Source organism: Megalobrama amblycephala, linkage group LG4 (genome assembly GCF_018812025.1).
Source record: "Megalobrama amblycephala isolate DHTTF-2021 linkage group LG4, ASM1881202v1, whole genome shotgun sequence".
Taxonomy (NCBI): domain Eukaryota; kingdom Metazoa; phylum Chordata; class Actinopteri; order Cypriniformes; family Xenocyprididae; genus Megalobrama; species Megalobrama amblycephala.
In genome coordinates this window covers 17,491,589-17,512,043 of record NC_063047.1, presented here as the reverse complement: position 1 = coordinate 17,512,043, position 20,455 = coordinate 17,491,589, and the positions used below count along the sequence as shown (strand labels likewise).

General features: G+C 36.5%; 2 protein-coding genes and 2 non-coding genes across 6 annotated transcripts; all 4 read left to right on the top strand.

Annotated features, from left to right (window-relative positions):
- Positions 1 to 1,798: 1,798 nt before the first annotated feature.
- trnal-cag lies at positions 1,799 to 1,881 on the top strand. Its single transcript has one exon. It is a non-coding gene; the product is annotated as a tRNA-Leu (tRNA).
- A 911-nt stretch (positions 1,882 to 2,792) lies between these two features.
- Positions 2,793 to 2,875, top strand: trnal-cag. The gene has a single exon. It is a non-coding gene; the product is annotated as a tRNA-Leu (tRNA).
- An 8,652-nt stretch (positions 2,876 to 11,527) lies between these two features.
- Positions 11,528 to 14,706, top strand: LOC125266894 (glutathione S-transferase P-like). Its single transcript, XM_048188006.1, has 7 exons — positions 11,528 to 11,632; positions 12,737 to 12,772; positions 13,301 to 13,407; positions 13,555 to 13,642; positions 13,956 to 14,059; positions 14,148 to 14,249; positions 14,344 to 14,706. Coding segments are annotated over exons 1-7 (627 nt in total). The 5' UTR covers positions 11,528 to 11,631; the 3' UTR covers positions 14,533 to 14,706.
- gstp1.2 (glutathione S-transferase pi 1.2) lies at positions 11,615 to 20,425 on the top strand. Of its 3 annotated transcripts, none has more exons than XM_048188004.1 (7): positions 11,615 to 11,632; positions 16,105 to 16,140; positions 18,170 to 18,276; positions 18,379 to 18,466; positions 19,665 to 19,768; positions 19,857 to 19,958; positions 20,053 to 20,425. In XM_048188004.1, coding segments are annotated over exons 1-7 (627 nt in total). In that variant the 5' UTR covers positions 11,615 to 11,631; the 3' UTR covers positions 20,242 to 20,425. The 3 variants fall into 3 exon arrangements, with proteins under 3 accessions (XP_048043961.1, XP_048043960.1, XP_048043962.1); XM_048188003.1 differs by lacking the exon at positions 11,615 to 11,632 and adding an exon at positions 15,367 to 15,538; XM_048188005.1 differs by lacking the exon at positions 11,615 to 11,632 and having other exon boundaries at positions 16,132 to 16,262.
- The last annotated feature ends 30 nt before the right edge of the window (positions 20,426 to 20,455 follow it).

The following is a 20,455-nucleotide window of genomic DNA, read 5'->3' as shown; positions in this document are numbered from 1 at the left end:
CCCCCGAGAACACACAACAAAGGGAGTGAGGCCATGTTGGGCTGCTTTAGAGAAGAGGAAGAGTTGTTGTAGTAGAGTGTTGTTGACATGCCATTGAACCTGTTTCTCTGTGGAGAGAGGAGAACAACCATCTCTGCAGCCCTCCATCAATCAGCCTGTATGGTAGAATGGCCAGACGGAAGCCACTCCTCAGTAAAAGGCGCATGACAGTCCGCCTGGAGGACTCTCAGAACCTTCAGGATAGACAGGATATGTCTTTTGATATCAAATGTTTTCCCATTTTTTTTGGCATCACACAGTCTTCCTCTGAGAGCTTGCATAAAAGTCTGTTTCTTTAAACGTGTCACATGATCACGGTCTGACCCTCAGGAGTTGCTGCAGAACATTCTGGAGAAGTTATTCATGATGTCCCATGGTTCAGTTGTGACATTAAATATTATGTAACGAGACCGCTAACAATACGGGTCTAAGTTGCCATATGCAGTGATTAAAAAGCTGTGCTATTTGTGTTAATTTCAACACAACATTCTCAAGCTTTGAAATATTATTTTGGCATAATCAGATCCTGAAATGAAACATGCATTTGATACTATTATTTAAAACCATTTTATTATATGTCAGTAATGCAGCTGGACCAATCAATCCCCTTTCTGTCCAGAAAACAGTTCAATATGTAATATTTAGCATCTTGCATGTGACTCATATAAGAGAGGAGGGCTGACCATGAACCTCAGCACACAAACAATGTGTCATAAAGCAGCTAATTTACACCAATTTAAGTAACTTTTATATTGTGTCTACACTTAACTAACAAGAATTCATATGTTCATTCATGTGATAAAACACACCCAGATGGTTTTAGAAGGCTGTTGCTATAATAACACCCCTCCTGACCTCATCACATCATGTGATGTTGCTCCATCAGGATGATGTTGGTGGACCAGGCCAGCAGAACATGTGTTGGGTTATTTGATGAATAACAGTAGACCTAAATCTTACACATTTCAAATGTTCCCTGAAAAACTCCAAAGATCAGACATTTAGTTTGCTGGTCTTAACTGGCCACCAATCTGATTTCCATTCCAACATTACATGTCAATTAAAAAATGAAAAAAAATATTTAGTTTTATTTTTGTAATGTGCTTCGTAAAGTCATAATTTTGTTAAAATATAGTTTTTATCTTACAATGGTTACTATTTACTATTTTTCATATAGTGTGATTTTTCTTGCGAATCGGATTAAAACATAATTATTAATATAATTATTACAATACAAAAACGTATAAAATGCATTCTCCCCATTTTTTAATTAATAGATAATTAAAAGTGAGATTTCAATTATATTTTTATCTCTGAACTAGGAAATGTCCCCGTTTTTCATTTATGAAATCACCTTAGAAGAAGGTGTTCGGTGTTTTAGCAGAATCAGGCCATAAGCTTTAAATTCAAATTCATGCCATCTTTATTAAGGTCAGGTTAAGTCAGTTAATTTCATTTGAATTGCTCTTTTCACAACCCATATCGTTTCAAAACGGCTTTACTGAATATAAAACGGCTTTATTTTTAAAAGCATGCTAAAATAAACTCAGGGCCTTTTATTATGAAATTGCTGTACGCATGGCGCGTGTTTTCCGTTTCTGGCTCACAGTCGCAGCCGTCAGTATTCACGCCCGTTGCAACTTGCAAATCTCAAAGAATATAAAGTATTTATTAATCAGTCTGTTATAAATGCAGAAACTATGAAAATCTTTGAAAGAGCTACACTTCTGGCCTGTTTTTGCGATATATGAGTTTATCTGTCAGGATGGCCGAGCGGTCTAAGGCGCTACGTTCAGGTCGTAGTCTCCCCTGGAGGCGTGGGTTCGAATCCCACTTCTGACAAGCTCACTTTTCTTCATCGAAATACATCTTGTAACATAATGCTACTATATCACACAACACCAGTAAGTCCTGGAGAGGCTGATGGAAGTGTTACCCATTCCACAGAACATGAGCACATATATTTTATAAGTTGTGTTTGTATATGTTCTGTTTTTTTCTCCAAAACATCTAGGCACAGGAATAGTTTTTTTCCCAAAGGCTATTCCCTCTTGAACAGTTAAATGCCCTTAAAATGCAATACTCCACTGTTTAGTGCAATATCTTCGTAAAATGTATTAATCCTATTTATTCATAATATTATTCACAATACTTTAAATATGTTCATTATCTGTAAATGTTTATTCTGACTAAATCTATCTGTCTTATACTTTATATATTTTTTAATTTATTCTAAAAGCAATATATGTTTTGTTATATTTTTATGTGTGCACTAAAAGCTTCAATACCAAGTTAAATTCCTTGTGTAAATTCCAGTGGCAATAAAACTACTTCTGATTCTGATATTTTTCACCTCTGAACTAAGAAATGTCCACGGTTTTCATTAAGGAAACATTAGAGGAAGCTGTTCTAAGATGTTTTAAAAGCCCTTAAGCTTCGTAACAATGTCAAATTCATGCTATCTTTATTTAGGTCAGGTCAAGTCAATTCGATTCATTTTATTTGGATTGCTCTTTTCACAGTCCGTGTCGTTTCAAAGCGGCTTTACTGAAAATTGTGCTCTGCAAAATAAACTCAGGGACTTTTATTATGAAATGACTGTACGTATGACGCGTGTTTACTGTTTCTGGCTCACAGTCGCAGCCGCCAGTATTCACGCCTTTTGCAACTTGTAAATCTCATTGAAAATGTTATAAACATGCCGACTGTAAACTTCATAGTCAGTGACAGAACTGCCGCATCAAAGCTCGTGTGTCAGGATGGCCGAGCGGTCTAAGGCGCTACGTTCAGGTCGTAGTCTCCCCTGGAGGCGTGGGTTCGAATCCCACTTCTGACAACTTTCTTTTTCATTGAAATAAAGTCTATAGCGTCAATGCGACTATACCACACAACACCAGCAAGTCCTGAAGAGGCTGATGGAAGTGTTACCCATCCTACAGAACATCAGCACATTTCTTTTACAAATTGTGTTGATATGTTCTGTTTTGTCTTCATTGTACTTCAGGACACACCCAACCATTCAAATATATACAAGCTCCCCCTTCCCTTTTTTCCCCTTTGTGGCATCACAAAGATGCTGCAAAAAGCACAGAGTTCAGATTACAAAACACCATTCAATACCCAGACTAATGTTACAGCCCTTGTCTAACATTGGTTCCCTTTCTGTGGTGCTCATGAAATATTTAGGTACAAATTGTTGGGCATTTTTAAATTAACTCACCTCAGCTAGAATGATAAATGGAGTAACACTGTGACAGCTAGTCCCAGGCTCCCTTATTTATAGTCTAAAAATTATTTTTTTTCTATACTTTTGTGTGATATATTATCTTCAGCATGCTTGCACAGAAAGATTTTGAGTGAACTTTGAGCAGCTCAGCCTCGGGAAGGGTTTGTTTAATGTCTGTGGGTGTGGGAGAAACAGAGTTCAACACTATAGTGTATAATGTAAATATCACATTAACCACGTAATAAATAATGTTAACATACTGTAAATACATTCACTTTTAAATATGACTGAAGTCCATTCATTTTAAACGGTGCGAACAATGTGCACATAAATATTTCACGAGGATCCTGAAAGCACAGTTAACATGATAGTCCGGGTATTGAATGGTGTTTTGTCATCTGATCTCAGTGTTTGAAGCATGCTTTCTTCAAGTGCTGTGACTACAGTGACGACAGACAAGAAAGAAAGAAGCCTTGCATGTATGAACATCTATTTTTCCTGCCTGAATGCATGGGTGTGGGTCGAAATGAACCTCTCTATACATCACACGACAGTCTATACTGAGCATTTATAAAGACAGAGATGTCAAGACATTCATTTACTTTTTCTTATAGAGTATATACTTATAACCTGGCATTGATAAAATAATAGTCATGGCTCATGTTTGTCTGTTTCTGACCTCTGATAACCCTTTGATGCATGAATAGAGCTGTCCAGTTAGAAGGTCAATCAGAAGACTAACTTATGAAGCCCCACACATGACAAACAGGAAAAAAAGAAAGCAAAATCGTGCTCAAGATTTAGCAAACCGAGCGAACGAAATAGTAAATCGTGCTCAAGATTTAGCAAATTGAGGGAACAAAATAGTAAATCGCGCTCAAGATTTAGCAAATCGAGCGAACGAAATAGTAAATCGTGCTCAAGATTTAGCAAATCGAGGGAACAAAATAGTAAATCGCGCTCAAGATTTAGCAAATCGAGCGAACAAAATAGTAAATCGCGCTCAAGATTTAGCAAATCGAGGGAACGAAATAGTAAATCGCGCTCAAGATTTAGCAAATCGAGGGAACAAAATAGTAAATCGCGCTCAAATCAAGGGAACGAAATAGTAAATCGCGCTCAAATCGAGGGAACGAAATAGTAAATCGTGCTCAAGATTTAGCAAATCAGGTGAACGAAATAGTAAATCGTGCTCAAGATTTAGCAAATCGACTGAACAAAATAGTAAATCGTGCTCAAGATTTAGCAAATCGAGCGTACGAAATAGTAAATCGCGCTCAAGATTTAGCAAATCGAGCGTACAAAATAGTAAATCGCGCTCAAGATTTAGCAAATCGAGGGAACAAAATAGTTAATCGCGCTCAAATCAAGGGAACGAAATAGTAAATCGCGCTCAAATCGAGGGAACGAAATAGTAAATCGTGCTTAAGATTTAGCAAATCGAGTGAACGAAATAGTAAATCGTGCTCAAGATTTAGCAAATCGAGGGAACGAAATAGTAAATCGCGCTCAAGATTTAGCAAATCGAGCGAACGAAATAGTAAATCGCGCTCAAGATTTAGCAAATCGAGCGAACGAAATAGTAAATCGCGCTCAAGATTTAGCAAATCGAGCGAACGAAATAGTAAATCGCGCTCAAGATTTAGCAAATCGAGCGAACAAAATAGTAAATCGTGCTCAAGATTTAGCAAATCGAGTGAACGAAATAGTAAATCGTGCTCAAGATTTAGCAAATCGAGCGAACGAAATAGTAAATCGCGCTCAAGATTTAGCAAATCGAGGGAACAAAATAGTAAATCGCGCTCAAATCAAGGGAACGAAATAGTAAATCGCGCTCAAATCGAGGGAACGAAATAGTAAATCGCGCTCAAGATTTAGCAAATCGAGTGAACGAAATAATAAATCGTGCTCAAGATTTAGCAAATCGAGGGAACGAAATAGTAAATCGTGCTCAAGATTTAGCAAACCGAGGGAACGAAATAGTAAATCGTGCTCAAGATTTAGCAAATCGAGGGAACGAAATAGTAAATCGTGCTCAAGATTTAGCAAACCGAGGGAACGAAATAGTAAATCGCGCTCAAATCGAGGGAACGAAATAGTAAATCGTGCTCAAGATTTAGCAAATCGAGTGAACGAAATAGTAAATCGTGCTCAAGATTTAGCAAATCGAGGGAACGAAATAGTAAATCGTGCTCAAGATTTAGCAAATCGAGGGAACGAAATAGTAAATCGTGCTCAAGATTTAGCAAATCGAGCGAACAAAATAGTAAATCGCGCTCAAGATTTAGCAAATCGAGCGAACGAAATAGTAAATCGTGCTCAAGATTTAGCAAATCGAGCGAACAAAATAGTAAATCGTGCTCAAGATTTAGCAAATCGAGTGAACGAAATAGTAACTCCTGCTCAAGATTTAGCAAATCGAGCGAACGAAATAGTAAATCGCGCTCAAGATTTAGCAAATCGAGCGAACGAAATAGTAAATCGTGCTCAAGATTTAGCAAATCGAGGGAACAAAATAGTAAATCGCGCTCAAATCAAGGGAACGAAATAGTAAATCGCGCTCAAATCGAGGGAACGAAATAGTAAATCGTGCTTAAGATTCAGCAAATCGAGGAAACTAAATAGTAAATCGCACTCAAGATTTAGCAAATCGAGGGAACAAAATAGTAAATCGCGCTCAAATCGAGGGAACGAAATAGTAAATCGCGCTCAAGATTTAGCAAATGAAATAGTAAATCGTGCTTAAGATTTAGCAAATCGAGCGAACGAAATAGTAAATCGTGCTCAAGATTTAGCAAATCGAGGAAACGAAATAGTAAATCGCACTCAAGATTTAGCAAACCGAGTGAACGAAATGGTAAATTGCGCTCAAGATTTAGCAAATCGAGCGAACGAAATAGTAAATCGTGCTCAAGATTTAGCAAATCGAGCGAACGAAATAGTAAATTGCGCTCAAGATTTAGCAAATCGAGCGAACGAAATAGTAAATCGTGCTCAAGATTTAGCAAATCGAGGAAACAAAATAGTAAATCGCACTCAAGATTTAGCAAACCGAGTGAACGAAATGGTAAATTGCGCTCAAGATTTAGCAAATCGAGCGAACGAAATAGAAAATGTGCTCAAGATTTAGCAAATCGAGCGAACGAAATAGTAAATTGCGCTCAAGATTTAGCAAATCGAGCGAACAAAATAGTAAATCGTGCTCAAGATTTAGCAAATCGAGCGAACGAAATAGTAAATTGCGCTCAAGATTTAGCAAATCGAGCGAACGAAATAGTAAATCGTGCTCAAGATTTAGCAAATCGAGCGAACAAAATAGTAAATCGCGCTCAAGATTTAGCAAATCGAGGGAACAAAATAGTAAATCGCGCTCAAATCAAGGGAACGAAATAGTAAATCGCGCTCAAATCGAGGGAACGAAATAGTAAATCGTGCTTAAGATTCAGCAAATCGAGGAAACTAAATAGTAAATCGTGCTCAAGATTTAGCAAATCGAGCGAACAAAATAGTAAATCGCACTCAAGATTTAACAAATCGAGGGAACAAAATAGTAAATCGCGCTCAAATCGAGGGAACGAAATAGTAAATCGCGCTCAAGATTTAGCAAATGAAATAGTAAATCGTGCTTAAGATTTAGCAAATCGAGCGAACGAAATAGTAAATCGTGCTCAAGATTTAGCAAATCGAGGAAACGAAATAGTAAATCGTGCTCAAGATTTAGCAAATCGAGGAAACGAAATAGTAAATCGCACTCAAGATTTAGCAAACCGAGTGAACGAAATGGTAAATTGCGCTCAAGATTTAGCAAATCGAGCGAACGAAATAGTAAATCGTGCTCAAGATTTAGCAAACCGAGTGAACGAAATGGTAAATCGCGCTCAAGATTTAGCAAATCGAGCGAACGAAATAGTAAATCGTGCTCAAGATTTAGCAAATCGAGGGAACGAAACAGTAAATCGTCCTCAAGATTTAGTCATTTGAGGGAACGAAATAGTAAACCGTGTGCATGATTTAGTACTTTTTTCCTGCATGTCATGTGTGGGGCTCCGTACTTTTGAAAGAGTTGGTCAAATAGAAAGTAAATGTTCTTGAGGTACTGGTGTACGACCACTTTTGTCAGCCATATGTATATTTAACTGACACTTTTATCCAAAACAGACAGATTAGGAAAATTACTTTGATACCACTGAAAGTCTATTTACCCAAAACTCTGATGGTTCAAAATGTTCATGAAGAGAGCGTATAATAAATCCATGAATCAAGCAGTCTTCTGTCTTCTGTCAAGTCTTCTGAAGAGACATGATCACTTTATCTGAAGAACTTTTTTATTTGTTGGTAACCAAACAGTTGGTCCCCATTGACTTCCAGGATTTTTTTTATTACTTTACTATGGAAGTCAATGGGGACCAGCAAAAGTGTCCTTTTGTAAAAGTTGTCATGTCCTGACTTGTTGTCATGTTGTTGAATCTTACTAACTTGAGAATATCAATGCCTTAAATCAGAAGCTGAAAATGGAGGACTATATTTCATGATAACTTGTATGTGCAGGTGAGCAGAGAATTAACTTTTCAGTGTATTCATTGGCAAATGTCATTTCAGGACAAGTCAGCGGCCGAATGAAAATACACTTACAGTACACGTGTATGTTTGCTATATGGTGTGTTAGGGTGATTCTGCACTTCTGTGACTGGAAGAACCAGTTCTTGATTAATCACTGCAAACGCGGCCACAAACACTGATGAAGATTTACATACAGATTGAATTGTTTGCATTGGTTTTTCCTTTCACTGTTGAAACTTGCAAGTCACAGTGAACAAATAAAAGGCTAAAAATGATTAAAGGCAAAAAGGGCAGAGTTTGCATGCTACTCGCAAGTTAGGCTTAGAAAACAAATCAGTCAATTAACTTTTTTCACATTCCTCCATAGAGCATTTTGTTGTTAAGTACACAAACACATCCATCTCCTTTTTAAAGTAAGAGTGAATGTGTCCATTTGAGGGCGTATGAATCAGACAATCAGAAATCAAATGGAGAGACATGTGAAATTATAATTGACCGATGACCTAGATATAATGCCTCTTAGCTAATAATTCATTTAAAGACCATAAATGTGACCATAAACAGGCATTGCAAGCACATATTTGAATTACTTGCAGAATATATCCCTAAAACTTATTTAGCTCCCAAATGTTGAGATTACAGTAACTAGTCTGTTTATGCAGGGTTAGCTAATAATAGTAATCTCTTGTGCTCAGAACTGTTTCCCGGAGCAACAGGAGACAGAAAAACATTATGGGAAAAGCTTAAATGTGTCAATGATTTAACACGGATCATATTAATAAAAATACAATGCAAGACATGAGAAAATGGTGGAAATGGTGCAATTTGTGCTTGAAAGCCTTAGGAAATTGTTAAGAATTTAATTTGGAAACTTAAATTTTTCTCATGCACTTACATAGCAGGATGCGTCTAATATTATTATCATTATTGGTAAACAGATATGCATTTTTAATGGACTCTCAATCCTTTAATTCATCATGAAACTGAACAAATGTAGGGCGGGGCTTGATTTTTTCTGTGGAGAATTGATTGGATGGTTGTGGTTAGCTATTGGCGGATCTCATGTGAGTGACAGGTTGCCCCGCCCTCGCCACCAGAGAATGGAAGAGATGAGGGGATGTTATTCTTATTCAAGATTACAAGGAACATGAATTTATCAAAATGATCAATTATAATAAACACTGCAATATTACATAAAAAAACAAGAACTGTAAGTTTTGATTTAATCTCCTCTGTCTCTCGCTTCTGTGTCTGTCGTTAAACAGCTTTTTGGCCAGATAAACTAGGAGAGGAAGACTTGAATCTGTTCCAGTAATGAAACAAAACTTGGCTTGTGAACTAGTGAGATGACAATCAACAACCCCACTTGACCTGAACGGTCTTTACTTTACTTTTGTACTTTTTCTCAAAAAGTTGGTTGTCTCCCAGCATTTTAGGCTACAGAACAATGCAAAAAAACAAAAAAATAAAAAACAAATACCAACAATTCGATACAACAATACAAAAATACAATAATTTATTACACTCTCTGTCTCTGCTGCATGGGTTTACAGCTGCTTGGACTGATCTGGATGAATCCCCGATTGACCAAATACTAAAATAATATGCGAGTTAATTCTCCACGATAAAGTTGTTGCGTAACCACTGCTTTCATTGGCAAGTGACATGATGACTTTATACTTTACCTTGCTTCAGAGTCAGGAGAAGCTAAATATCTCCAGGAACTGCTTGAAGACCTTGCCCCCTATTAAAACATTCACAACAGTTATGATCGAATGACATGAGAATTTAAAAGGCTTAAGGTTAAATTTAAGTTTTTAAGTGCATGCATCTCACAACCCACACTTATGTACACACTTTCTCTAATGCATTTTGTTCAAATAAAGCGACATTTAATGGATGTAGCTCCTCATAAAGATTATGGTTTTCCTGCTTGAATGTTGATTATTTTCCTCATATTCTCCATTGTTGCAGCTCCTCTCTTCCCAGTCTGTCAGTAACGCTCTGTTTAGTTCCTGTCTCTATGAAGCCCCTCCTTCTGAAAAGCACATTGAGCTCTGATTGGTCGGCTGGAGCAGTGTGTTGTGATTGGTCATTTGGGAAATGTCCCGCCCCTTACCATAACTGCCAGTTTCAACACACTACTAACTAACTCAACCAGGCCCCGCCCCTTTATTCTGCGTATGAATGATTCAAATGAGGAATATTGTGAAGATGGAGGCGTTTCAGGGAGTTCAGAAACACTGACACTGATATAGAGAAGAAGACTTTTTCATGCTCAATCAGCAACATTACACACTAAAGACAGATGAAGATGGAGAAAAGCATTATAGGACCCCTTTAAATAATGTCTGAACCCTTTTCCCTCTCTGATCATGTAAATGGATCAACTTGAAGGCCTACATCCAGACAACATTTTTACACTGTCTACGCAATTTAGATTGTGTGCTTTATACATTTATACTGTAGTCTTTAAACTTGGTGTATAATGGTGATTCTGCACTTTTCCATACATGTCTGTATTCACCTCCACAATGAGGACTGAACAGGAAGAACCAGTTTTTATGAACAGCAAAAACAATCCCAACGACTGACTGACATACACACATGAGCCCAGACAAGTAGTGAATATCTGTCAGATTTAACAGATACATGTATAGATTATGTTTGGGTTGCATAACAGCCTTTTCTTTCATATTGTGCTGTATATCTGAGAGAAACAAGAACAAATGTAGGGCGGGGCTTGATTTTGTCTGTGGGGAATTGATTGGATGGTTGTGGTTTGCTATTGGTGGATCTCAAGAGATGTTGATGCAAGAGGGAGGGGAAGTTATTCTGATTCAAGATTATAAATCATTAATAATAAATACTGCAAAATTCCATTATTAATAGTTCAAGACTTTAAACATTGCATTTGACATTCCTGCTTCAAACTCTACAGTGCCAAACCCTGGTTTGTTTACATCTGGTTGGTTACAGTAAGTAATCTCCAGTGCTCAACGCCATTACCCATGTGTGATGAGTAACAAGCTCCTCTGAGATAAATCACGAAGAGAAGCACTGATAGTCTCTTCATTGCAAGCAATAAAAAATCTCTGTCTCTCATTTCCTCAAGCTGTTTGGCCAGCTGTCTAAAATGGATTTTGGAGACTTGACTCTGTACCAGACCAATGCAATCAAAAATACTCGGCATGCAATGACAATAAATGTCCTTATCTGACCTGAACTGTGTTGGCTTTCCTTTTCTCATTTTCTTTCTTTGCTTTGACTTTTGAAACTATGAAAAAGACATGCAAACTAAACCATAATAAACCAGATTCAATCCCAAACGAGGAAAATTCCAGTAACTACAATGCTACAAGTTAAGTTCTTATAAGTTCATGTGCTCTTATAAGGTCTAAGTCCATGCAATATTTTGAGATAGTTGATTTGTCGGACTCAGACATTCCACTGTGTGTGATATAAATACAGACATTATGCTAATACAAGATTAATGAATTAATCCCTCACTTTATTTCTACCCTTTAGGCATTATCCTTATAAAAAGTTACACTTAATAAAGTTCAGATGCTCAAGCTTAGCCAGAACATATTTCTGAAATGCTTCTTTAAACAGCAATCAATCATACTCTTTTATTAGAGTTGTCATCATGAATGCAGTACACTACAACATACTTTGTGCGCTAATAGGGTGCGTTCGTGACTCATCAAAAAACTTAAGGCTTATAAAAGGAGCCTCGTGCACACTTCTGTTCACTGCACTTTTCAGGAGCACAGCCTACAAATCACACCCGATCCTACTACACGAGTAAGTACATTATGGCTGTTTACAGCTCTCATACACTTCTGTGTTCAGCTTCAAGTGCATATGATCGTGCTTTAGATCTGCCATATGTCATATGCATTGCTTGCTAATATTTGCATTGCGCTGCTGCAACAAATGATTCACGGCGTCTGAAGATATTCATAGGGGTTAAATGTTTAGTTCACCCAAAAATGAAAACTCTGTCATTTATTACTCATCCTCATGTCACACCTGTAAGACCTTCGTTCATCTTCAGAACACAAATTAAGATATTTTTGATTAGATTTTTTAATCCTCCATTGAAAGCAACAAATTTACAACATTCAGTGTCCAGAAAAGTAGTAAAAACATCGTTAAAATAGTCAGTGTGAGTACAGTGGTTAAACCTAACGTTATGAAGCGACGTGCTGCTCACATGATCAGGCATCGGCCAATACTGAGCCGCCGTTCGGACGTAGAACCTGGAAGTGCTGCAACATAAATAGCACAGCAGAATGAAAGGGAGAGACTAATTTGTTGAATAAAGTCATTATTTTTATTTTTATTTTGCGCACAAAAAGTATTCTCGACTGTTTTAACGATGTCGTACCTTTCTGGAGCTTGAATGACGGTAATTACGTTGCTTTCAATGGAGGATAAAAAAACCTCTCGGATTTCTTCAAAATATCTTAATTTGTGTTCTGAAAATGAATGAAGGTCTTATGGGTGTGGAATGACATGAGGGAGAGGAATCAATGACTATTTAAAGAGTCATTTCAGTGCATGGATATCAAATCTGAGCTGTATGGGTTTTAGAACTGTAATATGTGCTATTCTTATTTTCATTTTGCATGACATTTTTTCATCGTATGTATATAATATGTGCTCAAATGTGATCACACTGAATGGAGGAAAGCGTTACGTAATGCTCAAATGCTCGTGCATGAGGAAAAAGACAAGGGCGGTGTGAATGGAGCACTACTAGTATGCAATTCAGTAAACATTATATCGTGTAAATCTGCCTTCGCAATCGCTGCTTTACATTCCATCTGATGACTTCCTTTTACGCTGCTTTCACATGATCTGCAGTTTCCTCTCTTAATTGTTTTCCTCCGTTTTTTTTTGCAGTGGCTCCCTACACACTCACATACTTCGCGCTCAGAGGTTCGTATGAAAGGCTGTTTCTTTAATCTTGTCACATGATGCATGTCTGACCCTTCAGAAAAGTCTGGAAAAGTTTTTGTGACGTGGTTCAGTTGAGACAGCTGGAGCTGCAAACAAAAGAAGTGCTAGTTTCATGCAACACAAGCCATATGCAACTATTAAAAAACTCTTACATTTTAGTAGTTGATTGAATTTGCATGCAACTTTAGCAATACTTAAAAAAAAAAAAAAAAAAAAAATATATATAATATATATATATATAATCTTTGGTTATCCAATCAGACATTTGTCTGAAGGCATTTGCCCTAGATAGGGGAGGAGGAAGAAAGGCAGTGAACTTCAGCCCACATGCACTCCATAACACAGCTCCTCATGAATCATGGAATGAGTTTACTTTGTCTAAAGCAGTGTTTGCGTTATCATTGAGTCTAATGTGCACTTTTATACATGTGATTACACACTAAGATGATTGTAGAATGCTGTTGCTATAGTAACGCCCCCTGACCCCATGTCATGTGCACCTCACAGGCAGATGTGGTGCCTTGAAGATTATGCTGGCAGACAAAGAGCAGCAGCTGAAGGAGAACCTGGTGACCTTTGAGGAGTGGGGAAAGGGTGAAATAAAAGCCAGCTGTGTGAGTTTTGTTTTTATATATAGGATTTACCATTTGAATTTTGCACCGGAACTGTTGTAAATGTAAACAATCTATGCATGGTTTAATGCAGTTTAATGTAATTCCCTGGTCTGCATATTGATAGTGTGTTACTTGATTTGTTTTTAGCTCTTTGGACAGTTGCCCAAGTTCGAGGATGGTGATCTGGTCCTGTATCAGTCCAACACCATTTTAAGGCATTTGGGTCGCAAACATGGTAAAAAAAAAAAAAAAAAAAAAAAAAAAGTTAGATAGTTGACCAAAAAAAATGATCATTCTCACCTTATTTATTCACTCTCACATTGTTCCAAACCTCTATTCATTTCTTTCTTGTGTTGAACATAAAGGAAGATATTATGATTTAGTTGTTGGTCCCCATAGTAAAGAAAAAATACTATGGAAGTCAATGGGGACCAATGGCATACTACTGTTTGAAATCTTTATTATTGCATGATGAATACTGTCTTTTTTAAAAACCATATACAGTATGTAGAACAGAACTGTTATAATTTATCTTTTTAAACATTCAGGTGCATATGGAAAAAACGACTGCGAGGCTTCTCTCATTGACATGATGAACGATTCAGTTGAGGATCTGCGCCTAAAATATATTAAGCTGATCTACCAGGAATATGTGAGTACTGTAAATCTCACAGATTGTAAGTTGCTTTGGATAAAGCATCTGTAAATGAATAAATGTATTATTTTGTCCCCATCTGTAGGAGACTGGTAAAGAGGCGTTCATCAAAGATCTGTCCAACCAGCTCAAACCATTTGAAGCCGCTCTGGCCAAAAACAAATCTGGATTCCTAGTCGGTGATCAGGTGAGACATCCAGAAGAAATACTAGGAGGATAACTGATGTAATTTAGTACTTGGTAAATTCTGACCCCCATCTACGTTTCGTGTCTCCTCACAGATCTCATTTGCGGACTACAACCTGTTCGACCTTCTGCTGAATTTTAAAGTCCTTTGCTCCACCTCTCTGGACTCCTTCTCTGCGCTCAAGAGCTATGTGGATAAGATCGCTGCGCGGCCCAAAATCAAAGCCCTGCTGGAGTGTGACGCCTTCAAGAAACTTCCCATCAATGGCAACGGCAAACAGTAGTTCTTCAGGACACTGATAGATCATTCTCAAGCAATGGCACTTGATGTTAAAAGGCCTTAACTGGTGCTCCCACGTCTTTATATGAATATGTATTTTGTATGTTTAACTGTTTTTACTAACAGAAACTAATGTATCAATTATTATTATTATAAATAAAATAAGATTAAACATCCAGAATGGTTTCATTGCTGCTTATATATACCTTGTTATTGAACAACTCTAAAACATGTTTTAAATTGCATTAAAATATAACAAATTTATTAGAATTCATTAGAATTATTTTGAAGCACTGTCATGATGATCCCTACTGGATATTCATGTTTATAAATAGAAATTATGTATAAAATGGACCAGTGATGAGCATTTGTTACTGAGTTTGATAATATAAAAATATTTATATGGTTATATTACATTTTCATGTTATATATTAATATAGTTAATATTAATATATATCATATATGCATATAATAGCCTATATTGCGTTTTTTTTCTCAGTTACAGAACAAAAGTGTCAGACATGTTTCTTACTCCTTCAGATGACATTTTCCGGTGAAAATTGTTATTTTGGTGATGTTTAAAAGACGTAGAATTTGTGATTCTGAAGCAAACATTAGATTCATCCGCGCTGAGGAGCCGTGTCGATGCACAACCCACGTAAAGATGATAAGTCCGCAAATAACTGCAAATGCAGGTTTCAAACAGAGATGGCGACAAAGAGGCAAAACTTACAGACTGCAGCTTTAAACAGCAAACGTAAGAATAATCGTAAGTTACAGGTACTACAACATGAATGACCCACTGGAAATCATTCATACTCTTTTATGAGAGTGTTGTTATGAATGCAGTTGTATGCAACCACAACACACTTTCCGTGCTTCCGGGAATGACTCATCAAAAAACGTAAGGCTTATAAAAGGAGCCTCGCGCACGCACTTCTGTTCACTGCACTTCAGGAGCAGCTCGCGCACACAGCTTTCAAACCGCACTCTATCCTGCTACTACACGAGTAAGTACCTTATGACTGTTTACAGCTCTCGTGCACTTTTGTGTTCAGCTTCAAGTGCATATGATCGTGCTTTAGATCAGCCATATGTCATATGCATTGCTTGCTAATATTTGCATTGCGCTGCTGCAACAAATGATTCACAGCGTCGTTGCAGTCAGCAGTGTGTCTGAAGATGCTTAAGCTGATATTACATAATATAGAGCTATTTAAAGAGTCAATTCAGCGCATGCATATCAAAACTGAGCTGCATAGGTTTTAGTACTGTAATGTGTGCTATTCATATTTTCAAGCATTTTGCATGACTTTTTTTTCATCGTATGTTTATAATATGTGCGCAATTGTGCAAGTGTTACATAATGCTTCAATGCTCGTGCATGAGGAAAAAGACAAGGGCGGTGTGAATGGAGCACTACTAGTATGCAATTCAGTAAACATTTATATCGTGTAAATCTGCCTTTGCAATCGCTGCTTTACATTCCATCTGATGACTTCCTTTTACGCTGCTTTCACATGATCTGCAGTTTCCTCTCTTAACTGTTTTCCTGTTTTTTTGTTTTTTTTTGCAGTGGCTCCCTACACACTCACATACTTCGCGGTCAAAGGTTCGTATGAAAGGCTGTTTCTTTAATCTTGTCACCTGATGCATGTCTGACCCTTCAGAAAAGTCTGGAAAAGTTTTTGTGACGTGGTTCAGTTGAGACAGCTGGAGCTGCAAACAAAAGAGGTGCAAGTTTCATGCAACACAAACCATATGCAACTATTAAAAAACTCTTACATTTTAGTAGTTGATTGAATTTGCATGCAGTTTTAGCAATATTTGAAAAGAAAAATGTGTGTGTGTGTGTGTGTGTGTGTGTGTGTGTGTGTGTGTGTGTGTGTATATGTATATATATATATATATATATATATATATATATATATATATATATATATATATATATATATATATATATATATATATATATATATATATATATATATATATATATATACACACAGTACAGTACAGTCCAAAAGTTTGGAACCACTAAGATTTTTAATGTTTTTAAAAGAAGTTTCGTCTGCTCACCAAGGCTACATTTATTTAATTAAAAATACAGTAAAAAACAGTAATATTGTGAAATATTATTACAATTTAAAATAACTGTGTACTATTTAAATATATTTGACAAAGTAATTTATTCCTGTGATCAAAGCTGAATTTTCAGCATCGTTACTCCAGTCTTCAGTGTCACATGATCCTTCAGAAATCATTCTAATATGCTGATTTGCTGCTCAAGAAACATTTATGATTATTTTCAATGTTGAAAACAGTTGTGTACTTTTTTTTTCAGGATTCCTTGATGAATAGAAAGTTCAAAAGAACAGCATTTATCTGAAATACAAAGCTTCTGTAGCATTATACACTACCGTTCAAAAGTTTGGGGTCAGTAAGAATTTTTATTTTTATTTTTTTGAAAAGAAATTAAAGAAATGAATACTTTTATTCAGCAAGGATGCATTAAATCAATCAAAAGTGGCAGTAAAGACATTTATAATGTTACAAAAGATTAGATTTTAGATAAACACTGTTCTTTTGAACTTTCTATTCATCAAATAATCCTGAAAAAAAATATTGTACACAAATATTTTGTACAATTGTACACATTAAATGTTTCACAAATAAAATGTATCACAGTTTCCATAAAAATATGAACCATTTTCAACTGATAATAATCATAAATGTTTCTTGAGCAGCAAATCAGCATATTAGAATGATTTCTGAAGGATCATGTGACACTGAAGACTGGAGTAATGATGCTGAAAATTCAGCTTTGATCACAGGAATAAATTACTTTGTGAAATATATTCAAATAGAAAACAGATATTTTAAATTGTAATAATATTTCACAATATTACTGTTTTTACTGTATTTTTAATTAAATAAATGTAGCCTTGGTGAGCAGACGAAACTTCTTTTAAAAACATTAAAAATCTTAGTGGTTCCAAACTTTTGGACTGTACTGTATATAATAATATTATTATTATTATTATTATAATATAGCTTATTATTTAAATCTATTATTTTGCTATATGATGCACAACTGTATGAATGCACTCTCTGTTCAGAGAATGAAGAGTTGAATATTCTCCACTCCATCGATAATCTTTGGTTGTCCAATCAGACATTTGTCTGAAGACATTTGCCCTACATAGGGGAGGAGGAACAGCAGTGAACTTCAGCCCACATGCACTCCATAACACAGCTCCTCATAAATCATGGAATGAGTTTCATTTGTTGTCCGTAAAGTCTAAAGTAGTATTTGCATTATCATTGATTCGAATGTACACTTTGATGCATGTGATTACACACTTACTGCATCTCATTCCAAAAGCTGCGTCCTCCGGAGCTCACATTTGAAGGCTGCAAATTAAGATTGCAATGTAAGAAAGAACGAAATCGCAGTATTTTACACCTCACGAGGAATAACAAATTTTATTACGGTTACTTTTCTTAAATAGGACATCCTTGATGATCTATGCAACCTCCGGTGGACGCAGCCTCCGAAATGAGATGCAGCTTCTAAGATGATTGTAGAATGCTGTTGCTATAGTAACGCCCCCTGACCTTGTGTCATGTGCACCTCACAGGCAGATGTGGTGCCTTGAAGATTATGCTGGCAGACAAAGAGCAGCAGCTGAAGGAGAACCTGGTGACCTTTGATGAGTGGATGAAGGGTGATCTAAAAGCCAGCTGTGTGAGTTTTGTTTTTATATAGAATTACGATGAGAATTTTGCACTAGAATTTAGCTATTTTAATGTAGTTTCATGTAAGTCATTGGTCTGCATATTGTTTTAGGTCTTTGGACAGTTGCCCAAATTCGAGGATGGTGATCTGGTCCTGTATCAGTCCAACACCATGTTAAGGCATCTGGGTCGCAAACATGGTAAAAAAAAAAAAAACTTGCCCAGAAATGAAAATTCAGTCATTATTTACTCGCTCTCATGTTGCTCCAAACCTGTATTAATTTCTTTCTTGTACTGAATCCAAAAAAAGCTATTTTGAAGAATGTTGGTACCAAACAGTTCCTGGTCTCCACTGACTTCCATAGTATTTATTTATTTATTTTGTTGGTTGTCAATATTCTTCAAAATATCTTACTTTTATGCAGTTTCAAAACAGACATGCAGGTTTAGAACAGGTAAGGTAATTAAGGTAATAAACACATAACGGTTCATTATGTAAGGTCTTTATACACCACTGAAAACATAGTTATGTATATTATATTGCATTTCTGTCAATAGATCCTCTTAAAATTTACACATTGCACCTTTAAGTTTGTTTTATAATGTGACAAGGTCTTGACATGAACTTTTTTGCTCAGCAGCCACTGTGTCTAGTGGTTTTCCAAAGTCACTAGCCACTCAGCATTTTCACTGGCCACAATTTTGACTTCAATACCATGGGGAAAAACTGCCATACAGATATTTTTAATATCATCTCATAATTTGTCAGCAGGTTTATTAGGCTGCTGTCACTTTAAGAGCTGATGCGCGGATCCATTATACTGTTACACATACGTTTTCTTTCTCAACTTTTTACGTTCACTTCAAACATAACTGACTGTGTTTACATGAATACTCACCAAGACCGGCATTTTGACATTATTTTGTGTGTATTTGACTGTTTAAGCGCAATAAGCAGCGATAAAAGAACTCAATTTAGTACTGAGAGGCAGGTTTATTTGGCGCACTGTGGGCGTGAGAACAAAATCTGCGGGAATGAGTAAAATTATGCAAAATTATGTGGATTCCCACACCGAAATTCAAGCCTTGTAACACCAACAATGTTCATCCGGAGCAAATGAAACGAATGTAACTCACTGTTGGAGAGATGAGAGAGTGTGTCTATTCTGCGGAAAATGAGTATTGGAAGCGTTTCAGATATTTCAGTTTCGCTAAAAAATTTTATATTTTTGGCAACACTACATTGCACTTATTTTATTATTTCAGATGCCTTTCTGAAAGACTACAATTGAAAAATGTATATATTACATATAAAATTCAACCTGGGTTAACTGGGTTACACGCCACTGCTGAAATACACCTGTAATACATACATCATTTATCCTTTTACACATTCAGGTGCATATGGAAAAAACGACTGCGAGGCTTCTCTTATTGACATGATGAACGATGGAGTTGAGGATCTGCGCCTAAAATATATTAAGCTGATCTACCAGGAATATGTGAGTACTGTAAATCTCACAGATTGTAAGTTGCTTTGGATAAAGCATCTGTAAATGAATAAATGTATTATTTTGTCCCCATCTGTAGGAGACTGGTAAAGAGGCGTTCATCAAAGATCTGTCCAACCAGCTCAAACCATTTGAAGCCGCTCTGGCCAAAAACAAATCTGGATTCCTAGTCGGTGATCAGGTGAGACATCCAGAAGAAATACTAGGAGGAAAACTGATGTAATTTAGTACTTGGTAAATTCTGACCCCCATCTACGTTTCGTGTCTCCTCACAGATCTCATTTGCGGACTACAACCTGTTCGACCTTCTGCTGAATTTTAAAGTCCTTTGCTCCACCTCTCTGGACTCCTTCTCTGCGCTCAAGAGCTATGTGGATAAGATCGCTGCGCGGCCCAAAATCAAAGCCCTGCTGGAGTGTGACGACTTCAAGAAACTTCCCATCAATGGCAACGGCAAACAGTAGTTCTTCAGGACACTGATAGATCATTCTCAAGCAATGGCACTTGATGTTAAAAGGCCTTAACTGATGCTCCCACGTCTTTATATGAATATGTATTTTGTATGTTTAACTGTTTCTGATAGTTTTTACTAATGGAAACCACTGTTATTATTATTATAAATAATAATAAAAAAAAACACATCCAGAATGGTTTCATTGCTACTTTTATATACCTTGT

What these genes read in the sequence shown, in the direction of transcription:
- gstp1.2 (XM_048188003.1), top strand. Translation starts at nt 15,382, where the DNA reads ATGCAACCACAACACACTTTCCGTGCTTCCGGGAATGACTCATCAAAA. An exon ending in GTGATCTAAAAGCCAGCTGT is followed by an intron (nt 18,277 to 18,378) that starts GTGAGTTTTGTT and finishes ATATTGTTTTAG; the next exon opens with GTCTTTGGACAGTTGCCCAA. An exon ending in GCATCTGGGTCGCAAACATG is followed by an intron (nt 18,467 to 19,664) that starts GTAAAAAAAAAA and finishes TTACACATTCAG; the next exon opens with GTGCATATGGAAAAAACGAC.
- LOC125266894 (XM_048188006.1), top strand. An exon ending in AGCTGATCTACCAGGAATAT is followed by an intron (nt 14,060 to 14,147) that starts GTGAGTACTGTA and finishes CCCCATCTGTAG; the next exon opens with GAGACTGGTAAAGAGGCGTT. An exon ending in GATTCCTAGTCGGTGATCAG is followed by an intron (nt 14,250 to 14,343) that starts GTGAGACATCCA and finishes GTCTCCTCACAG; the next exon opens with ATCTCATTTGCGGACTACAA.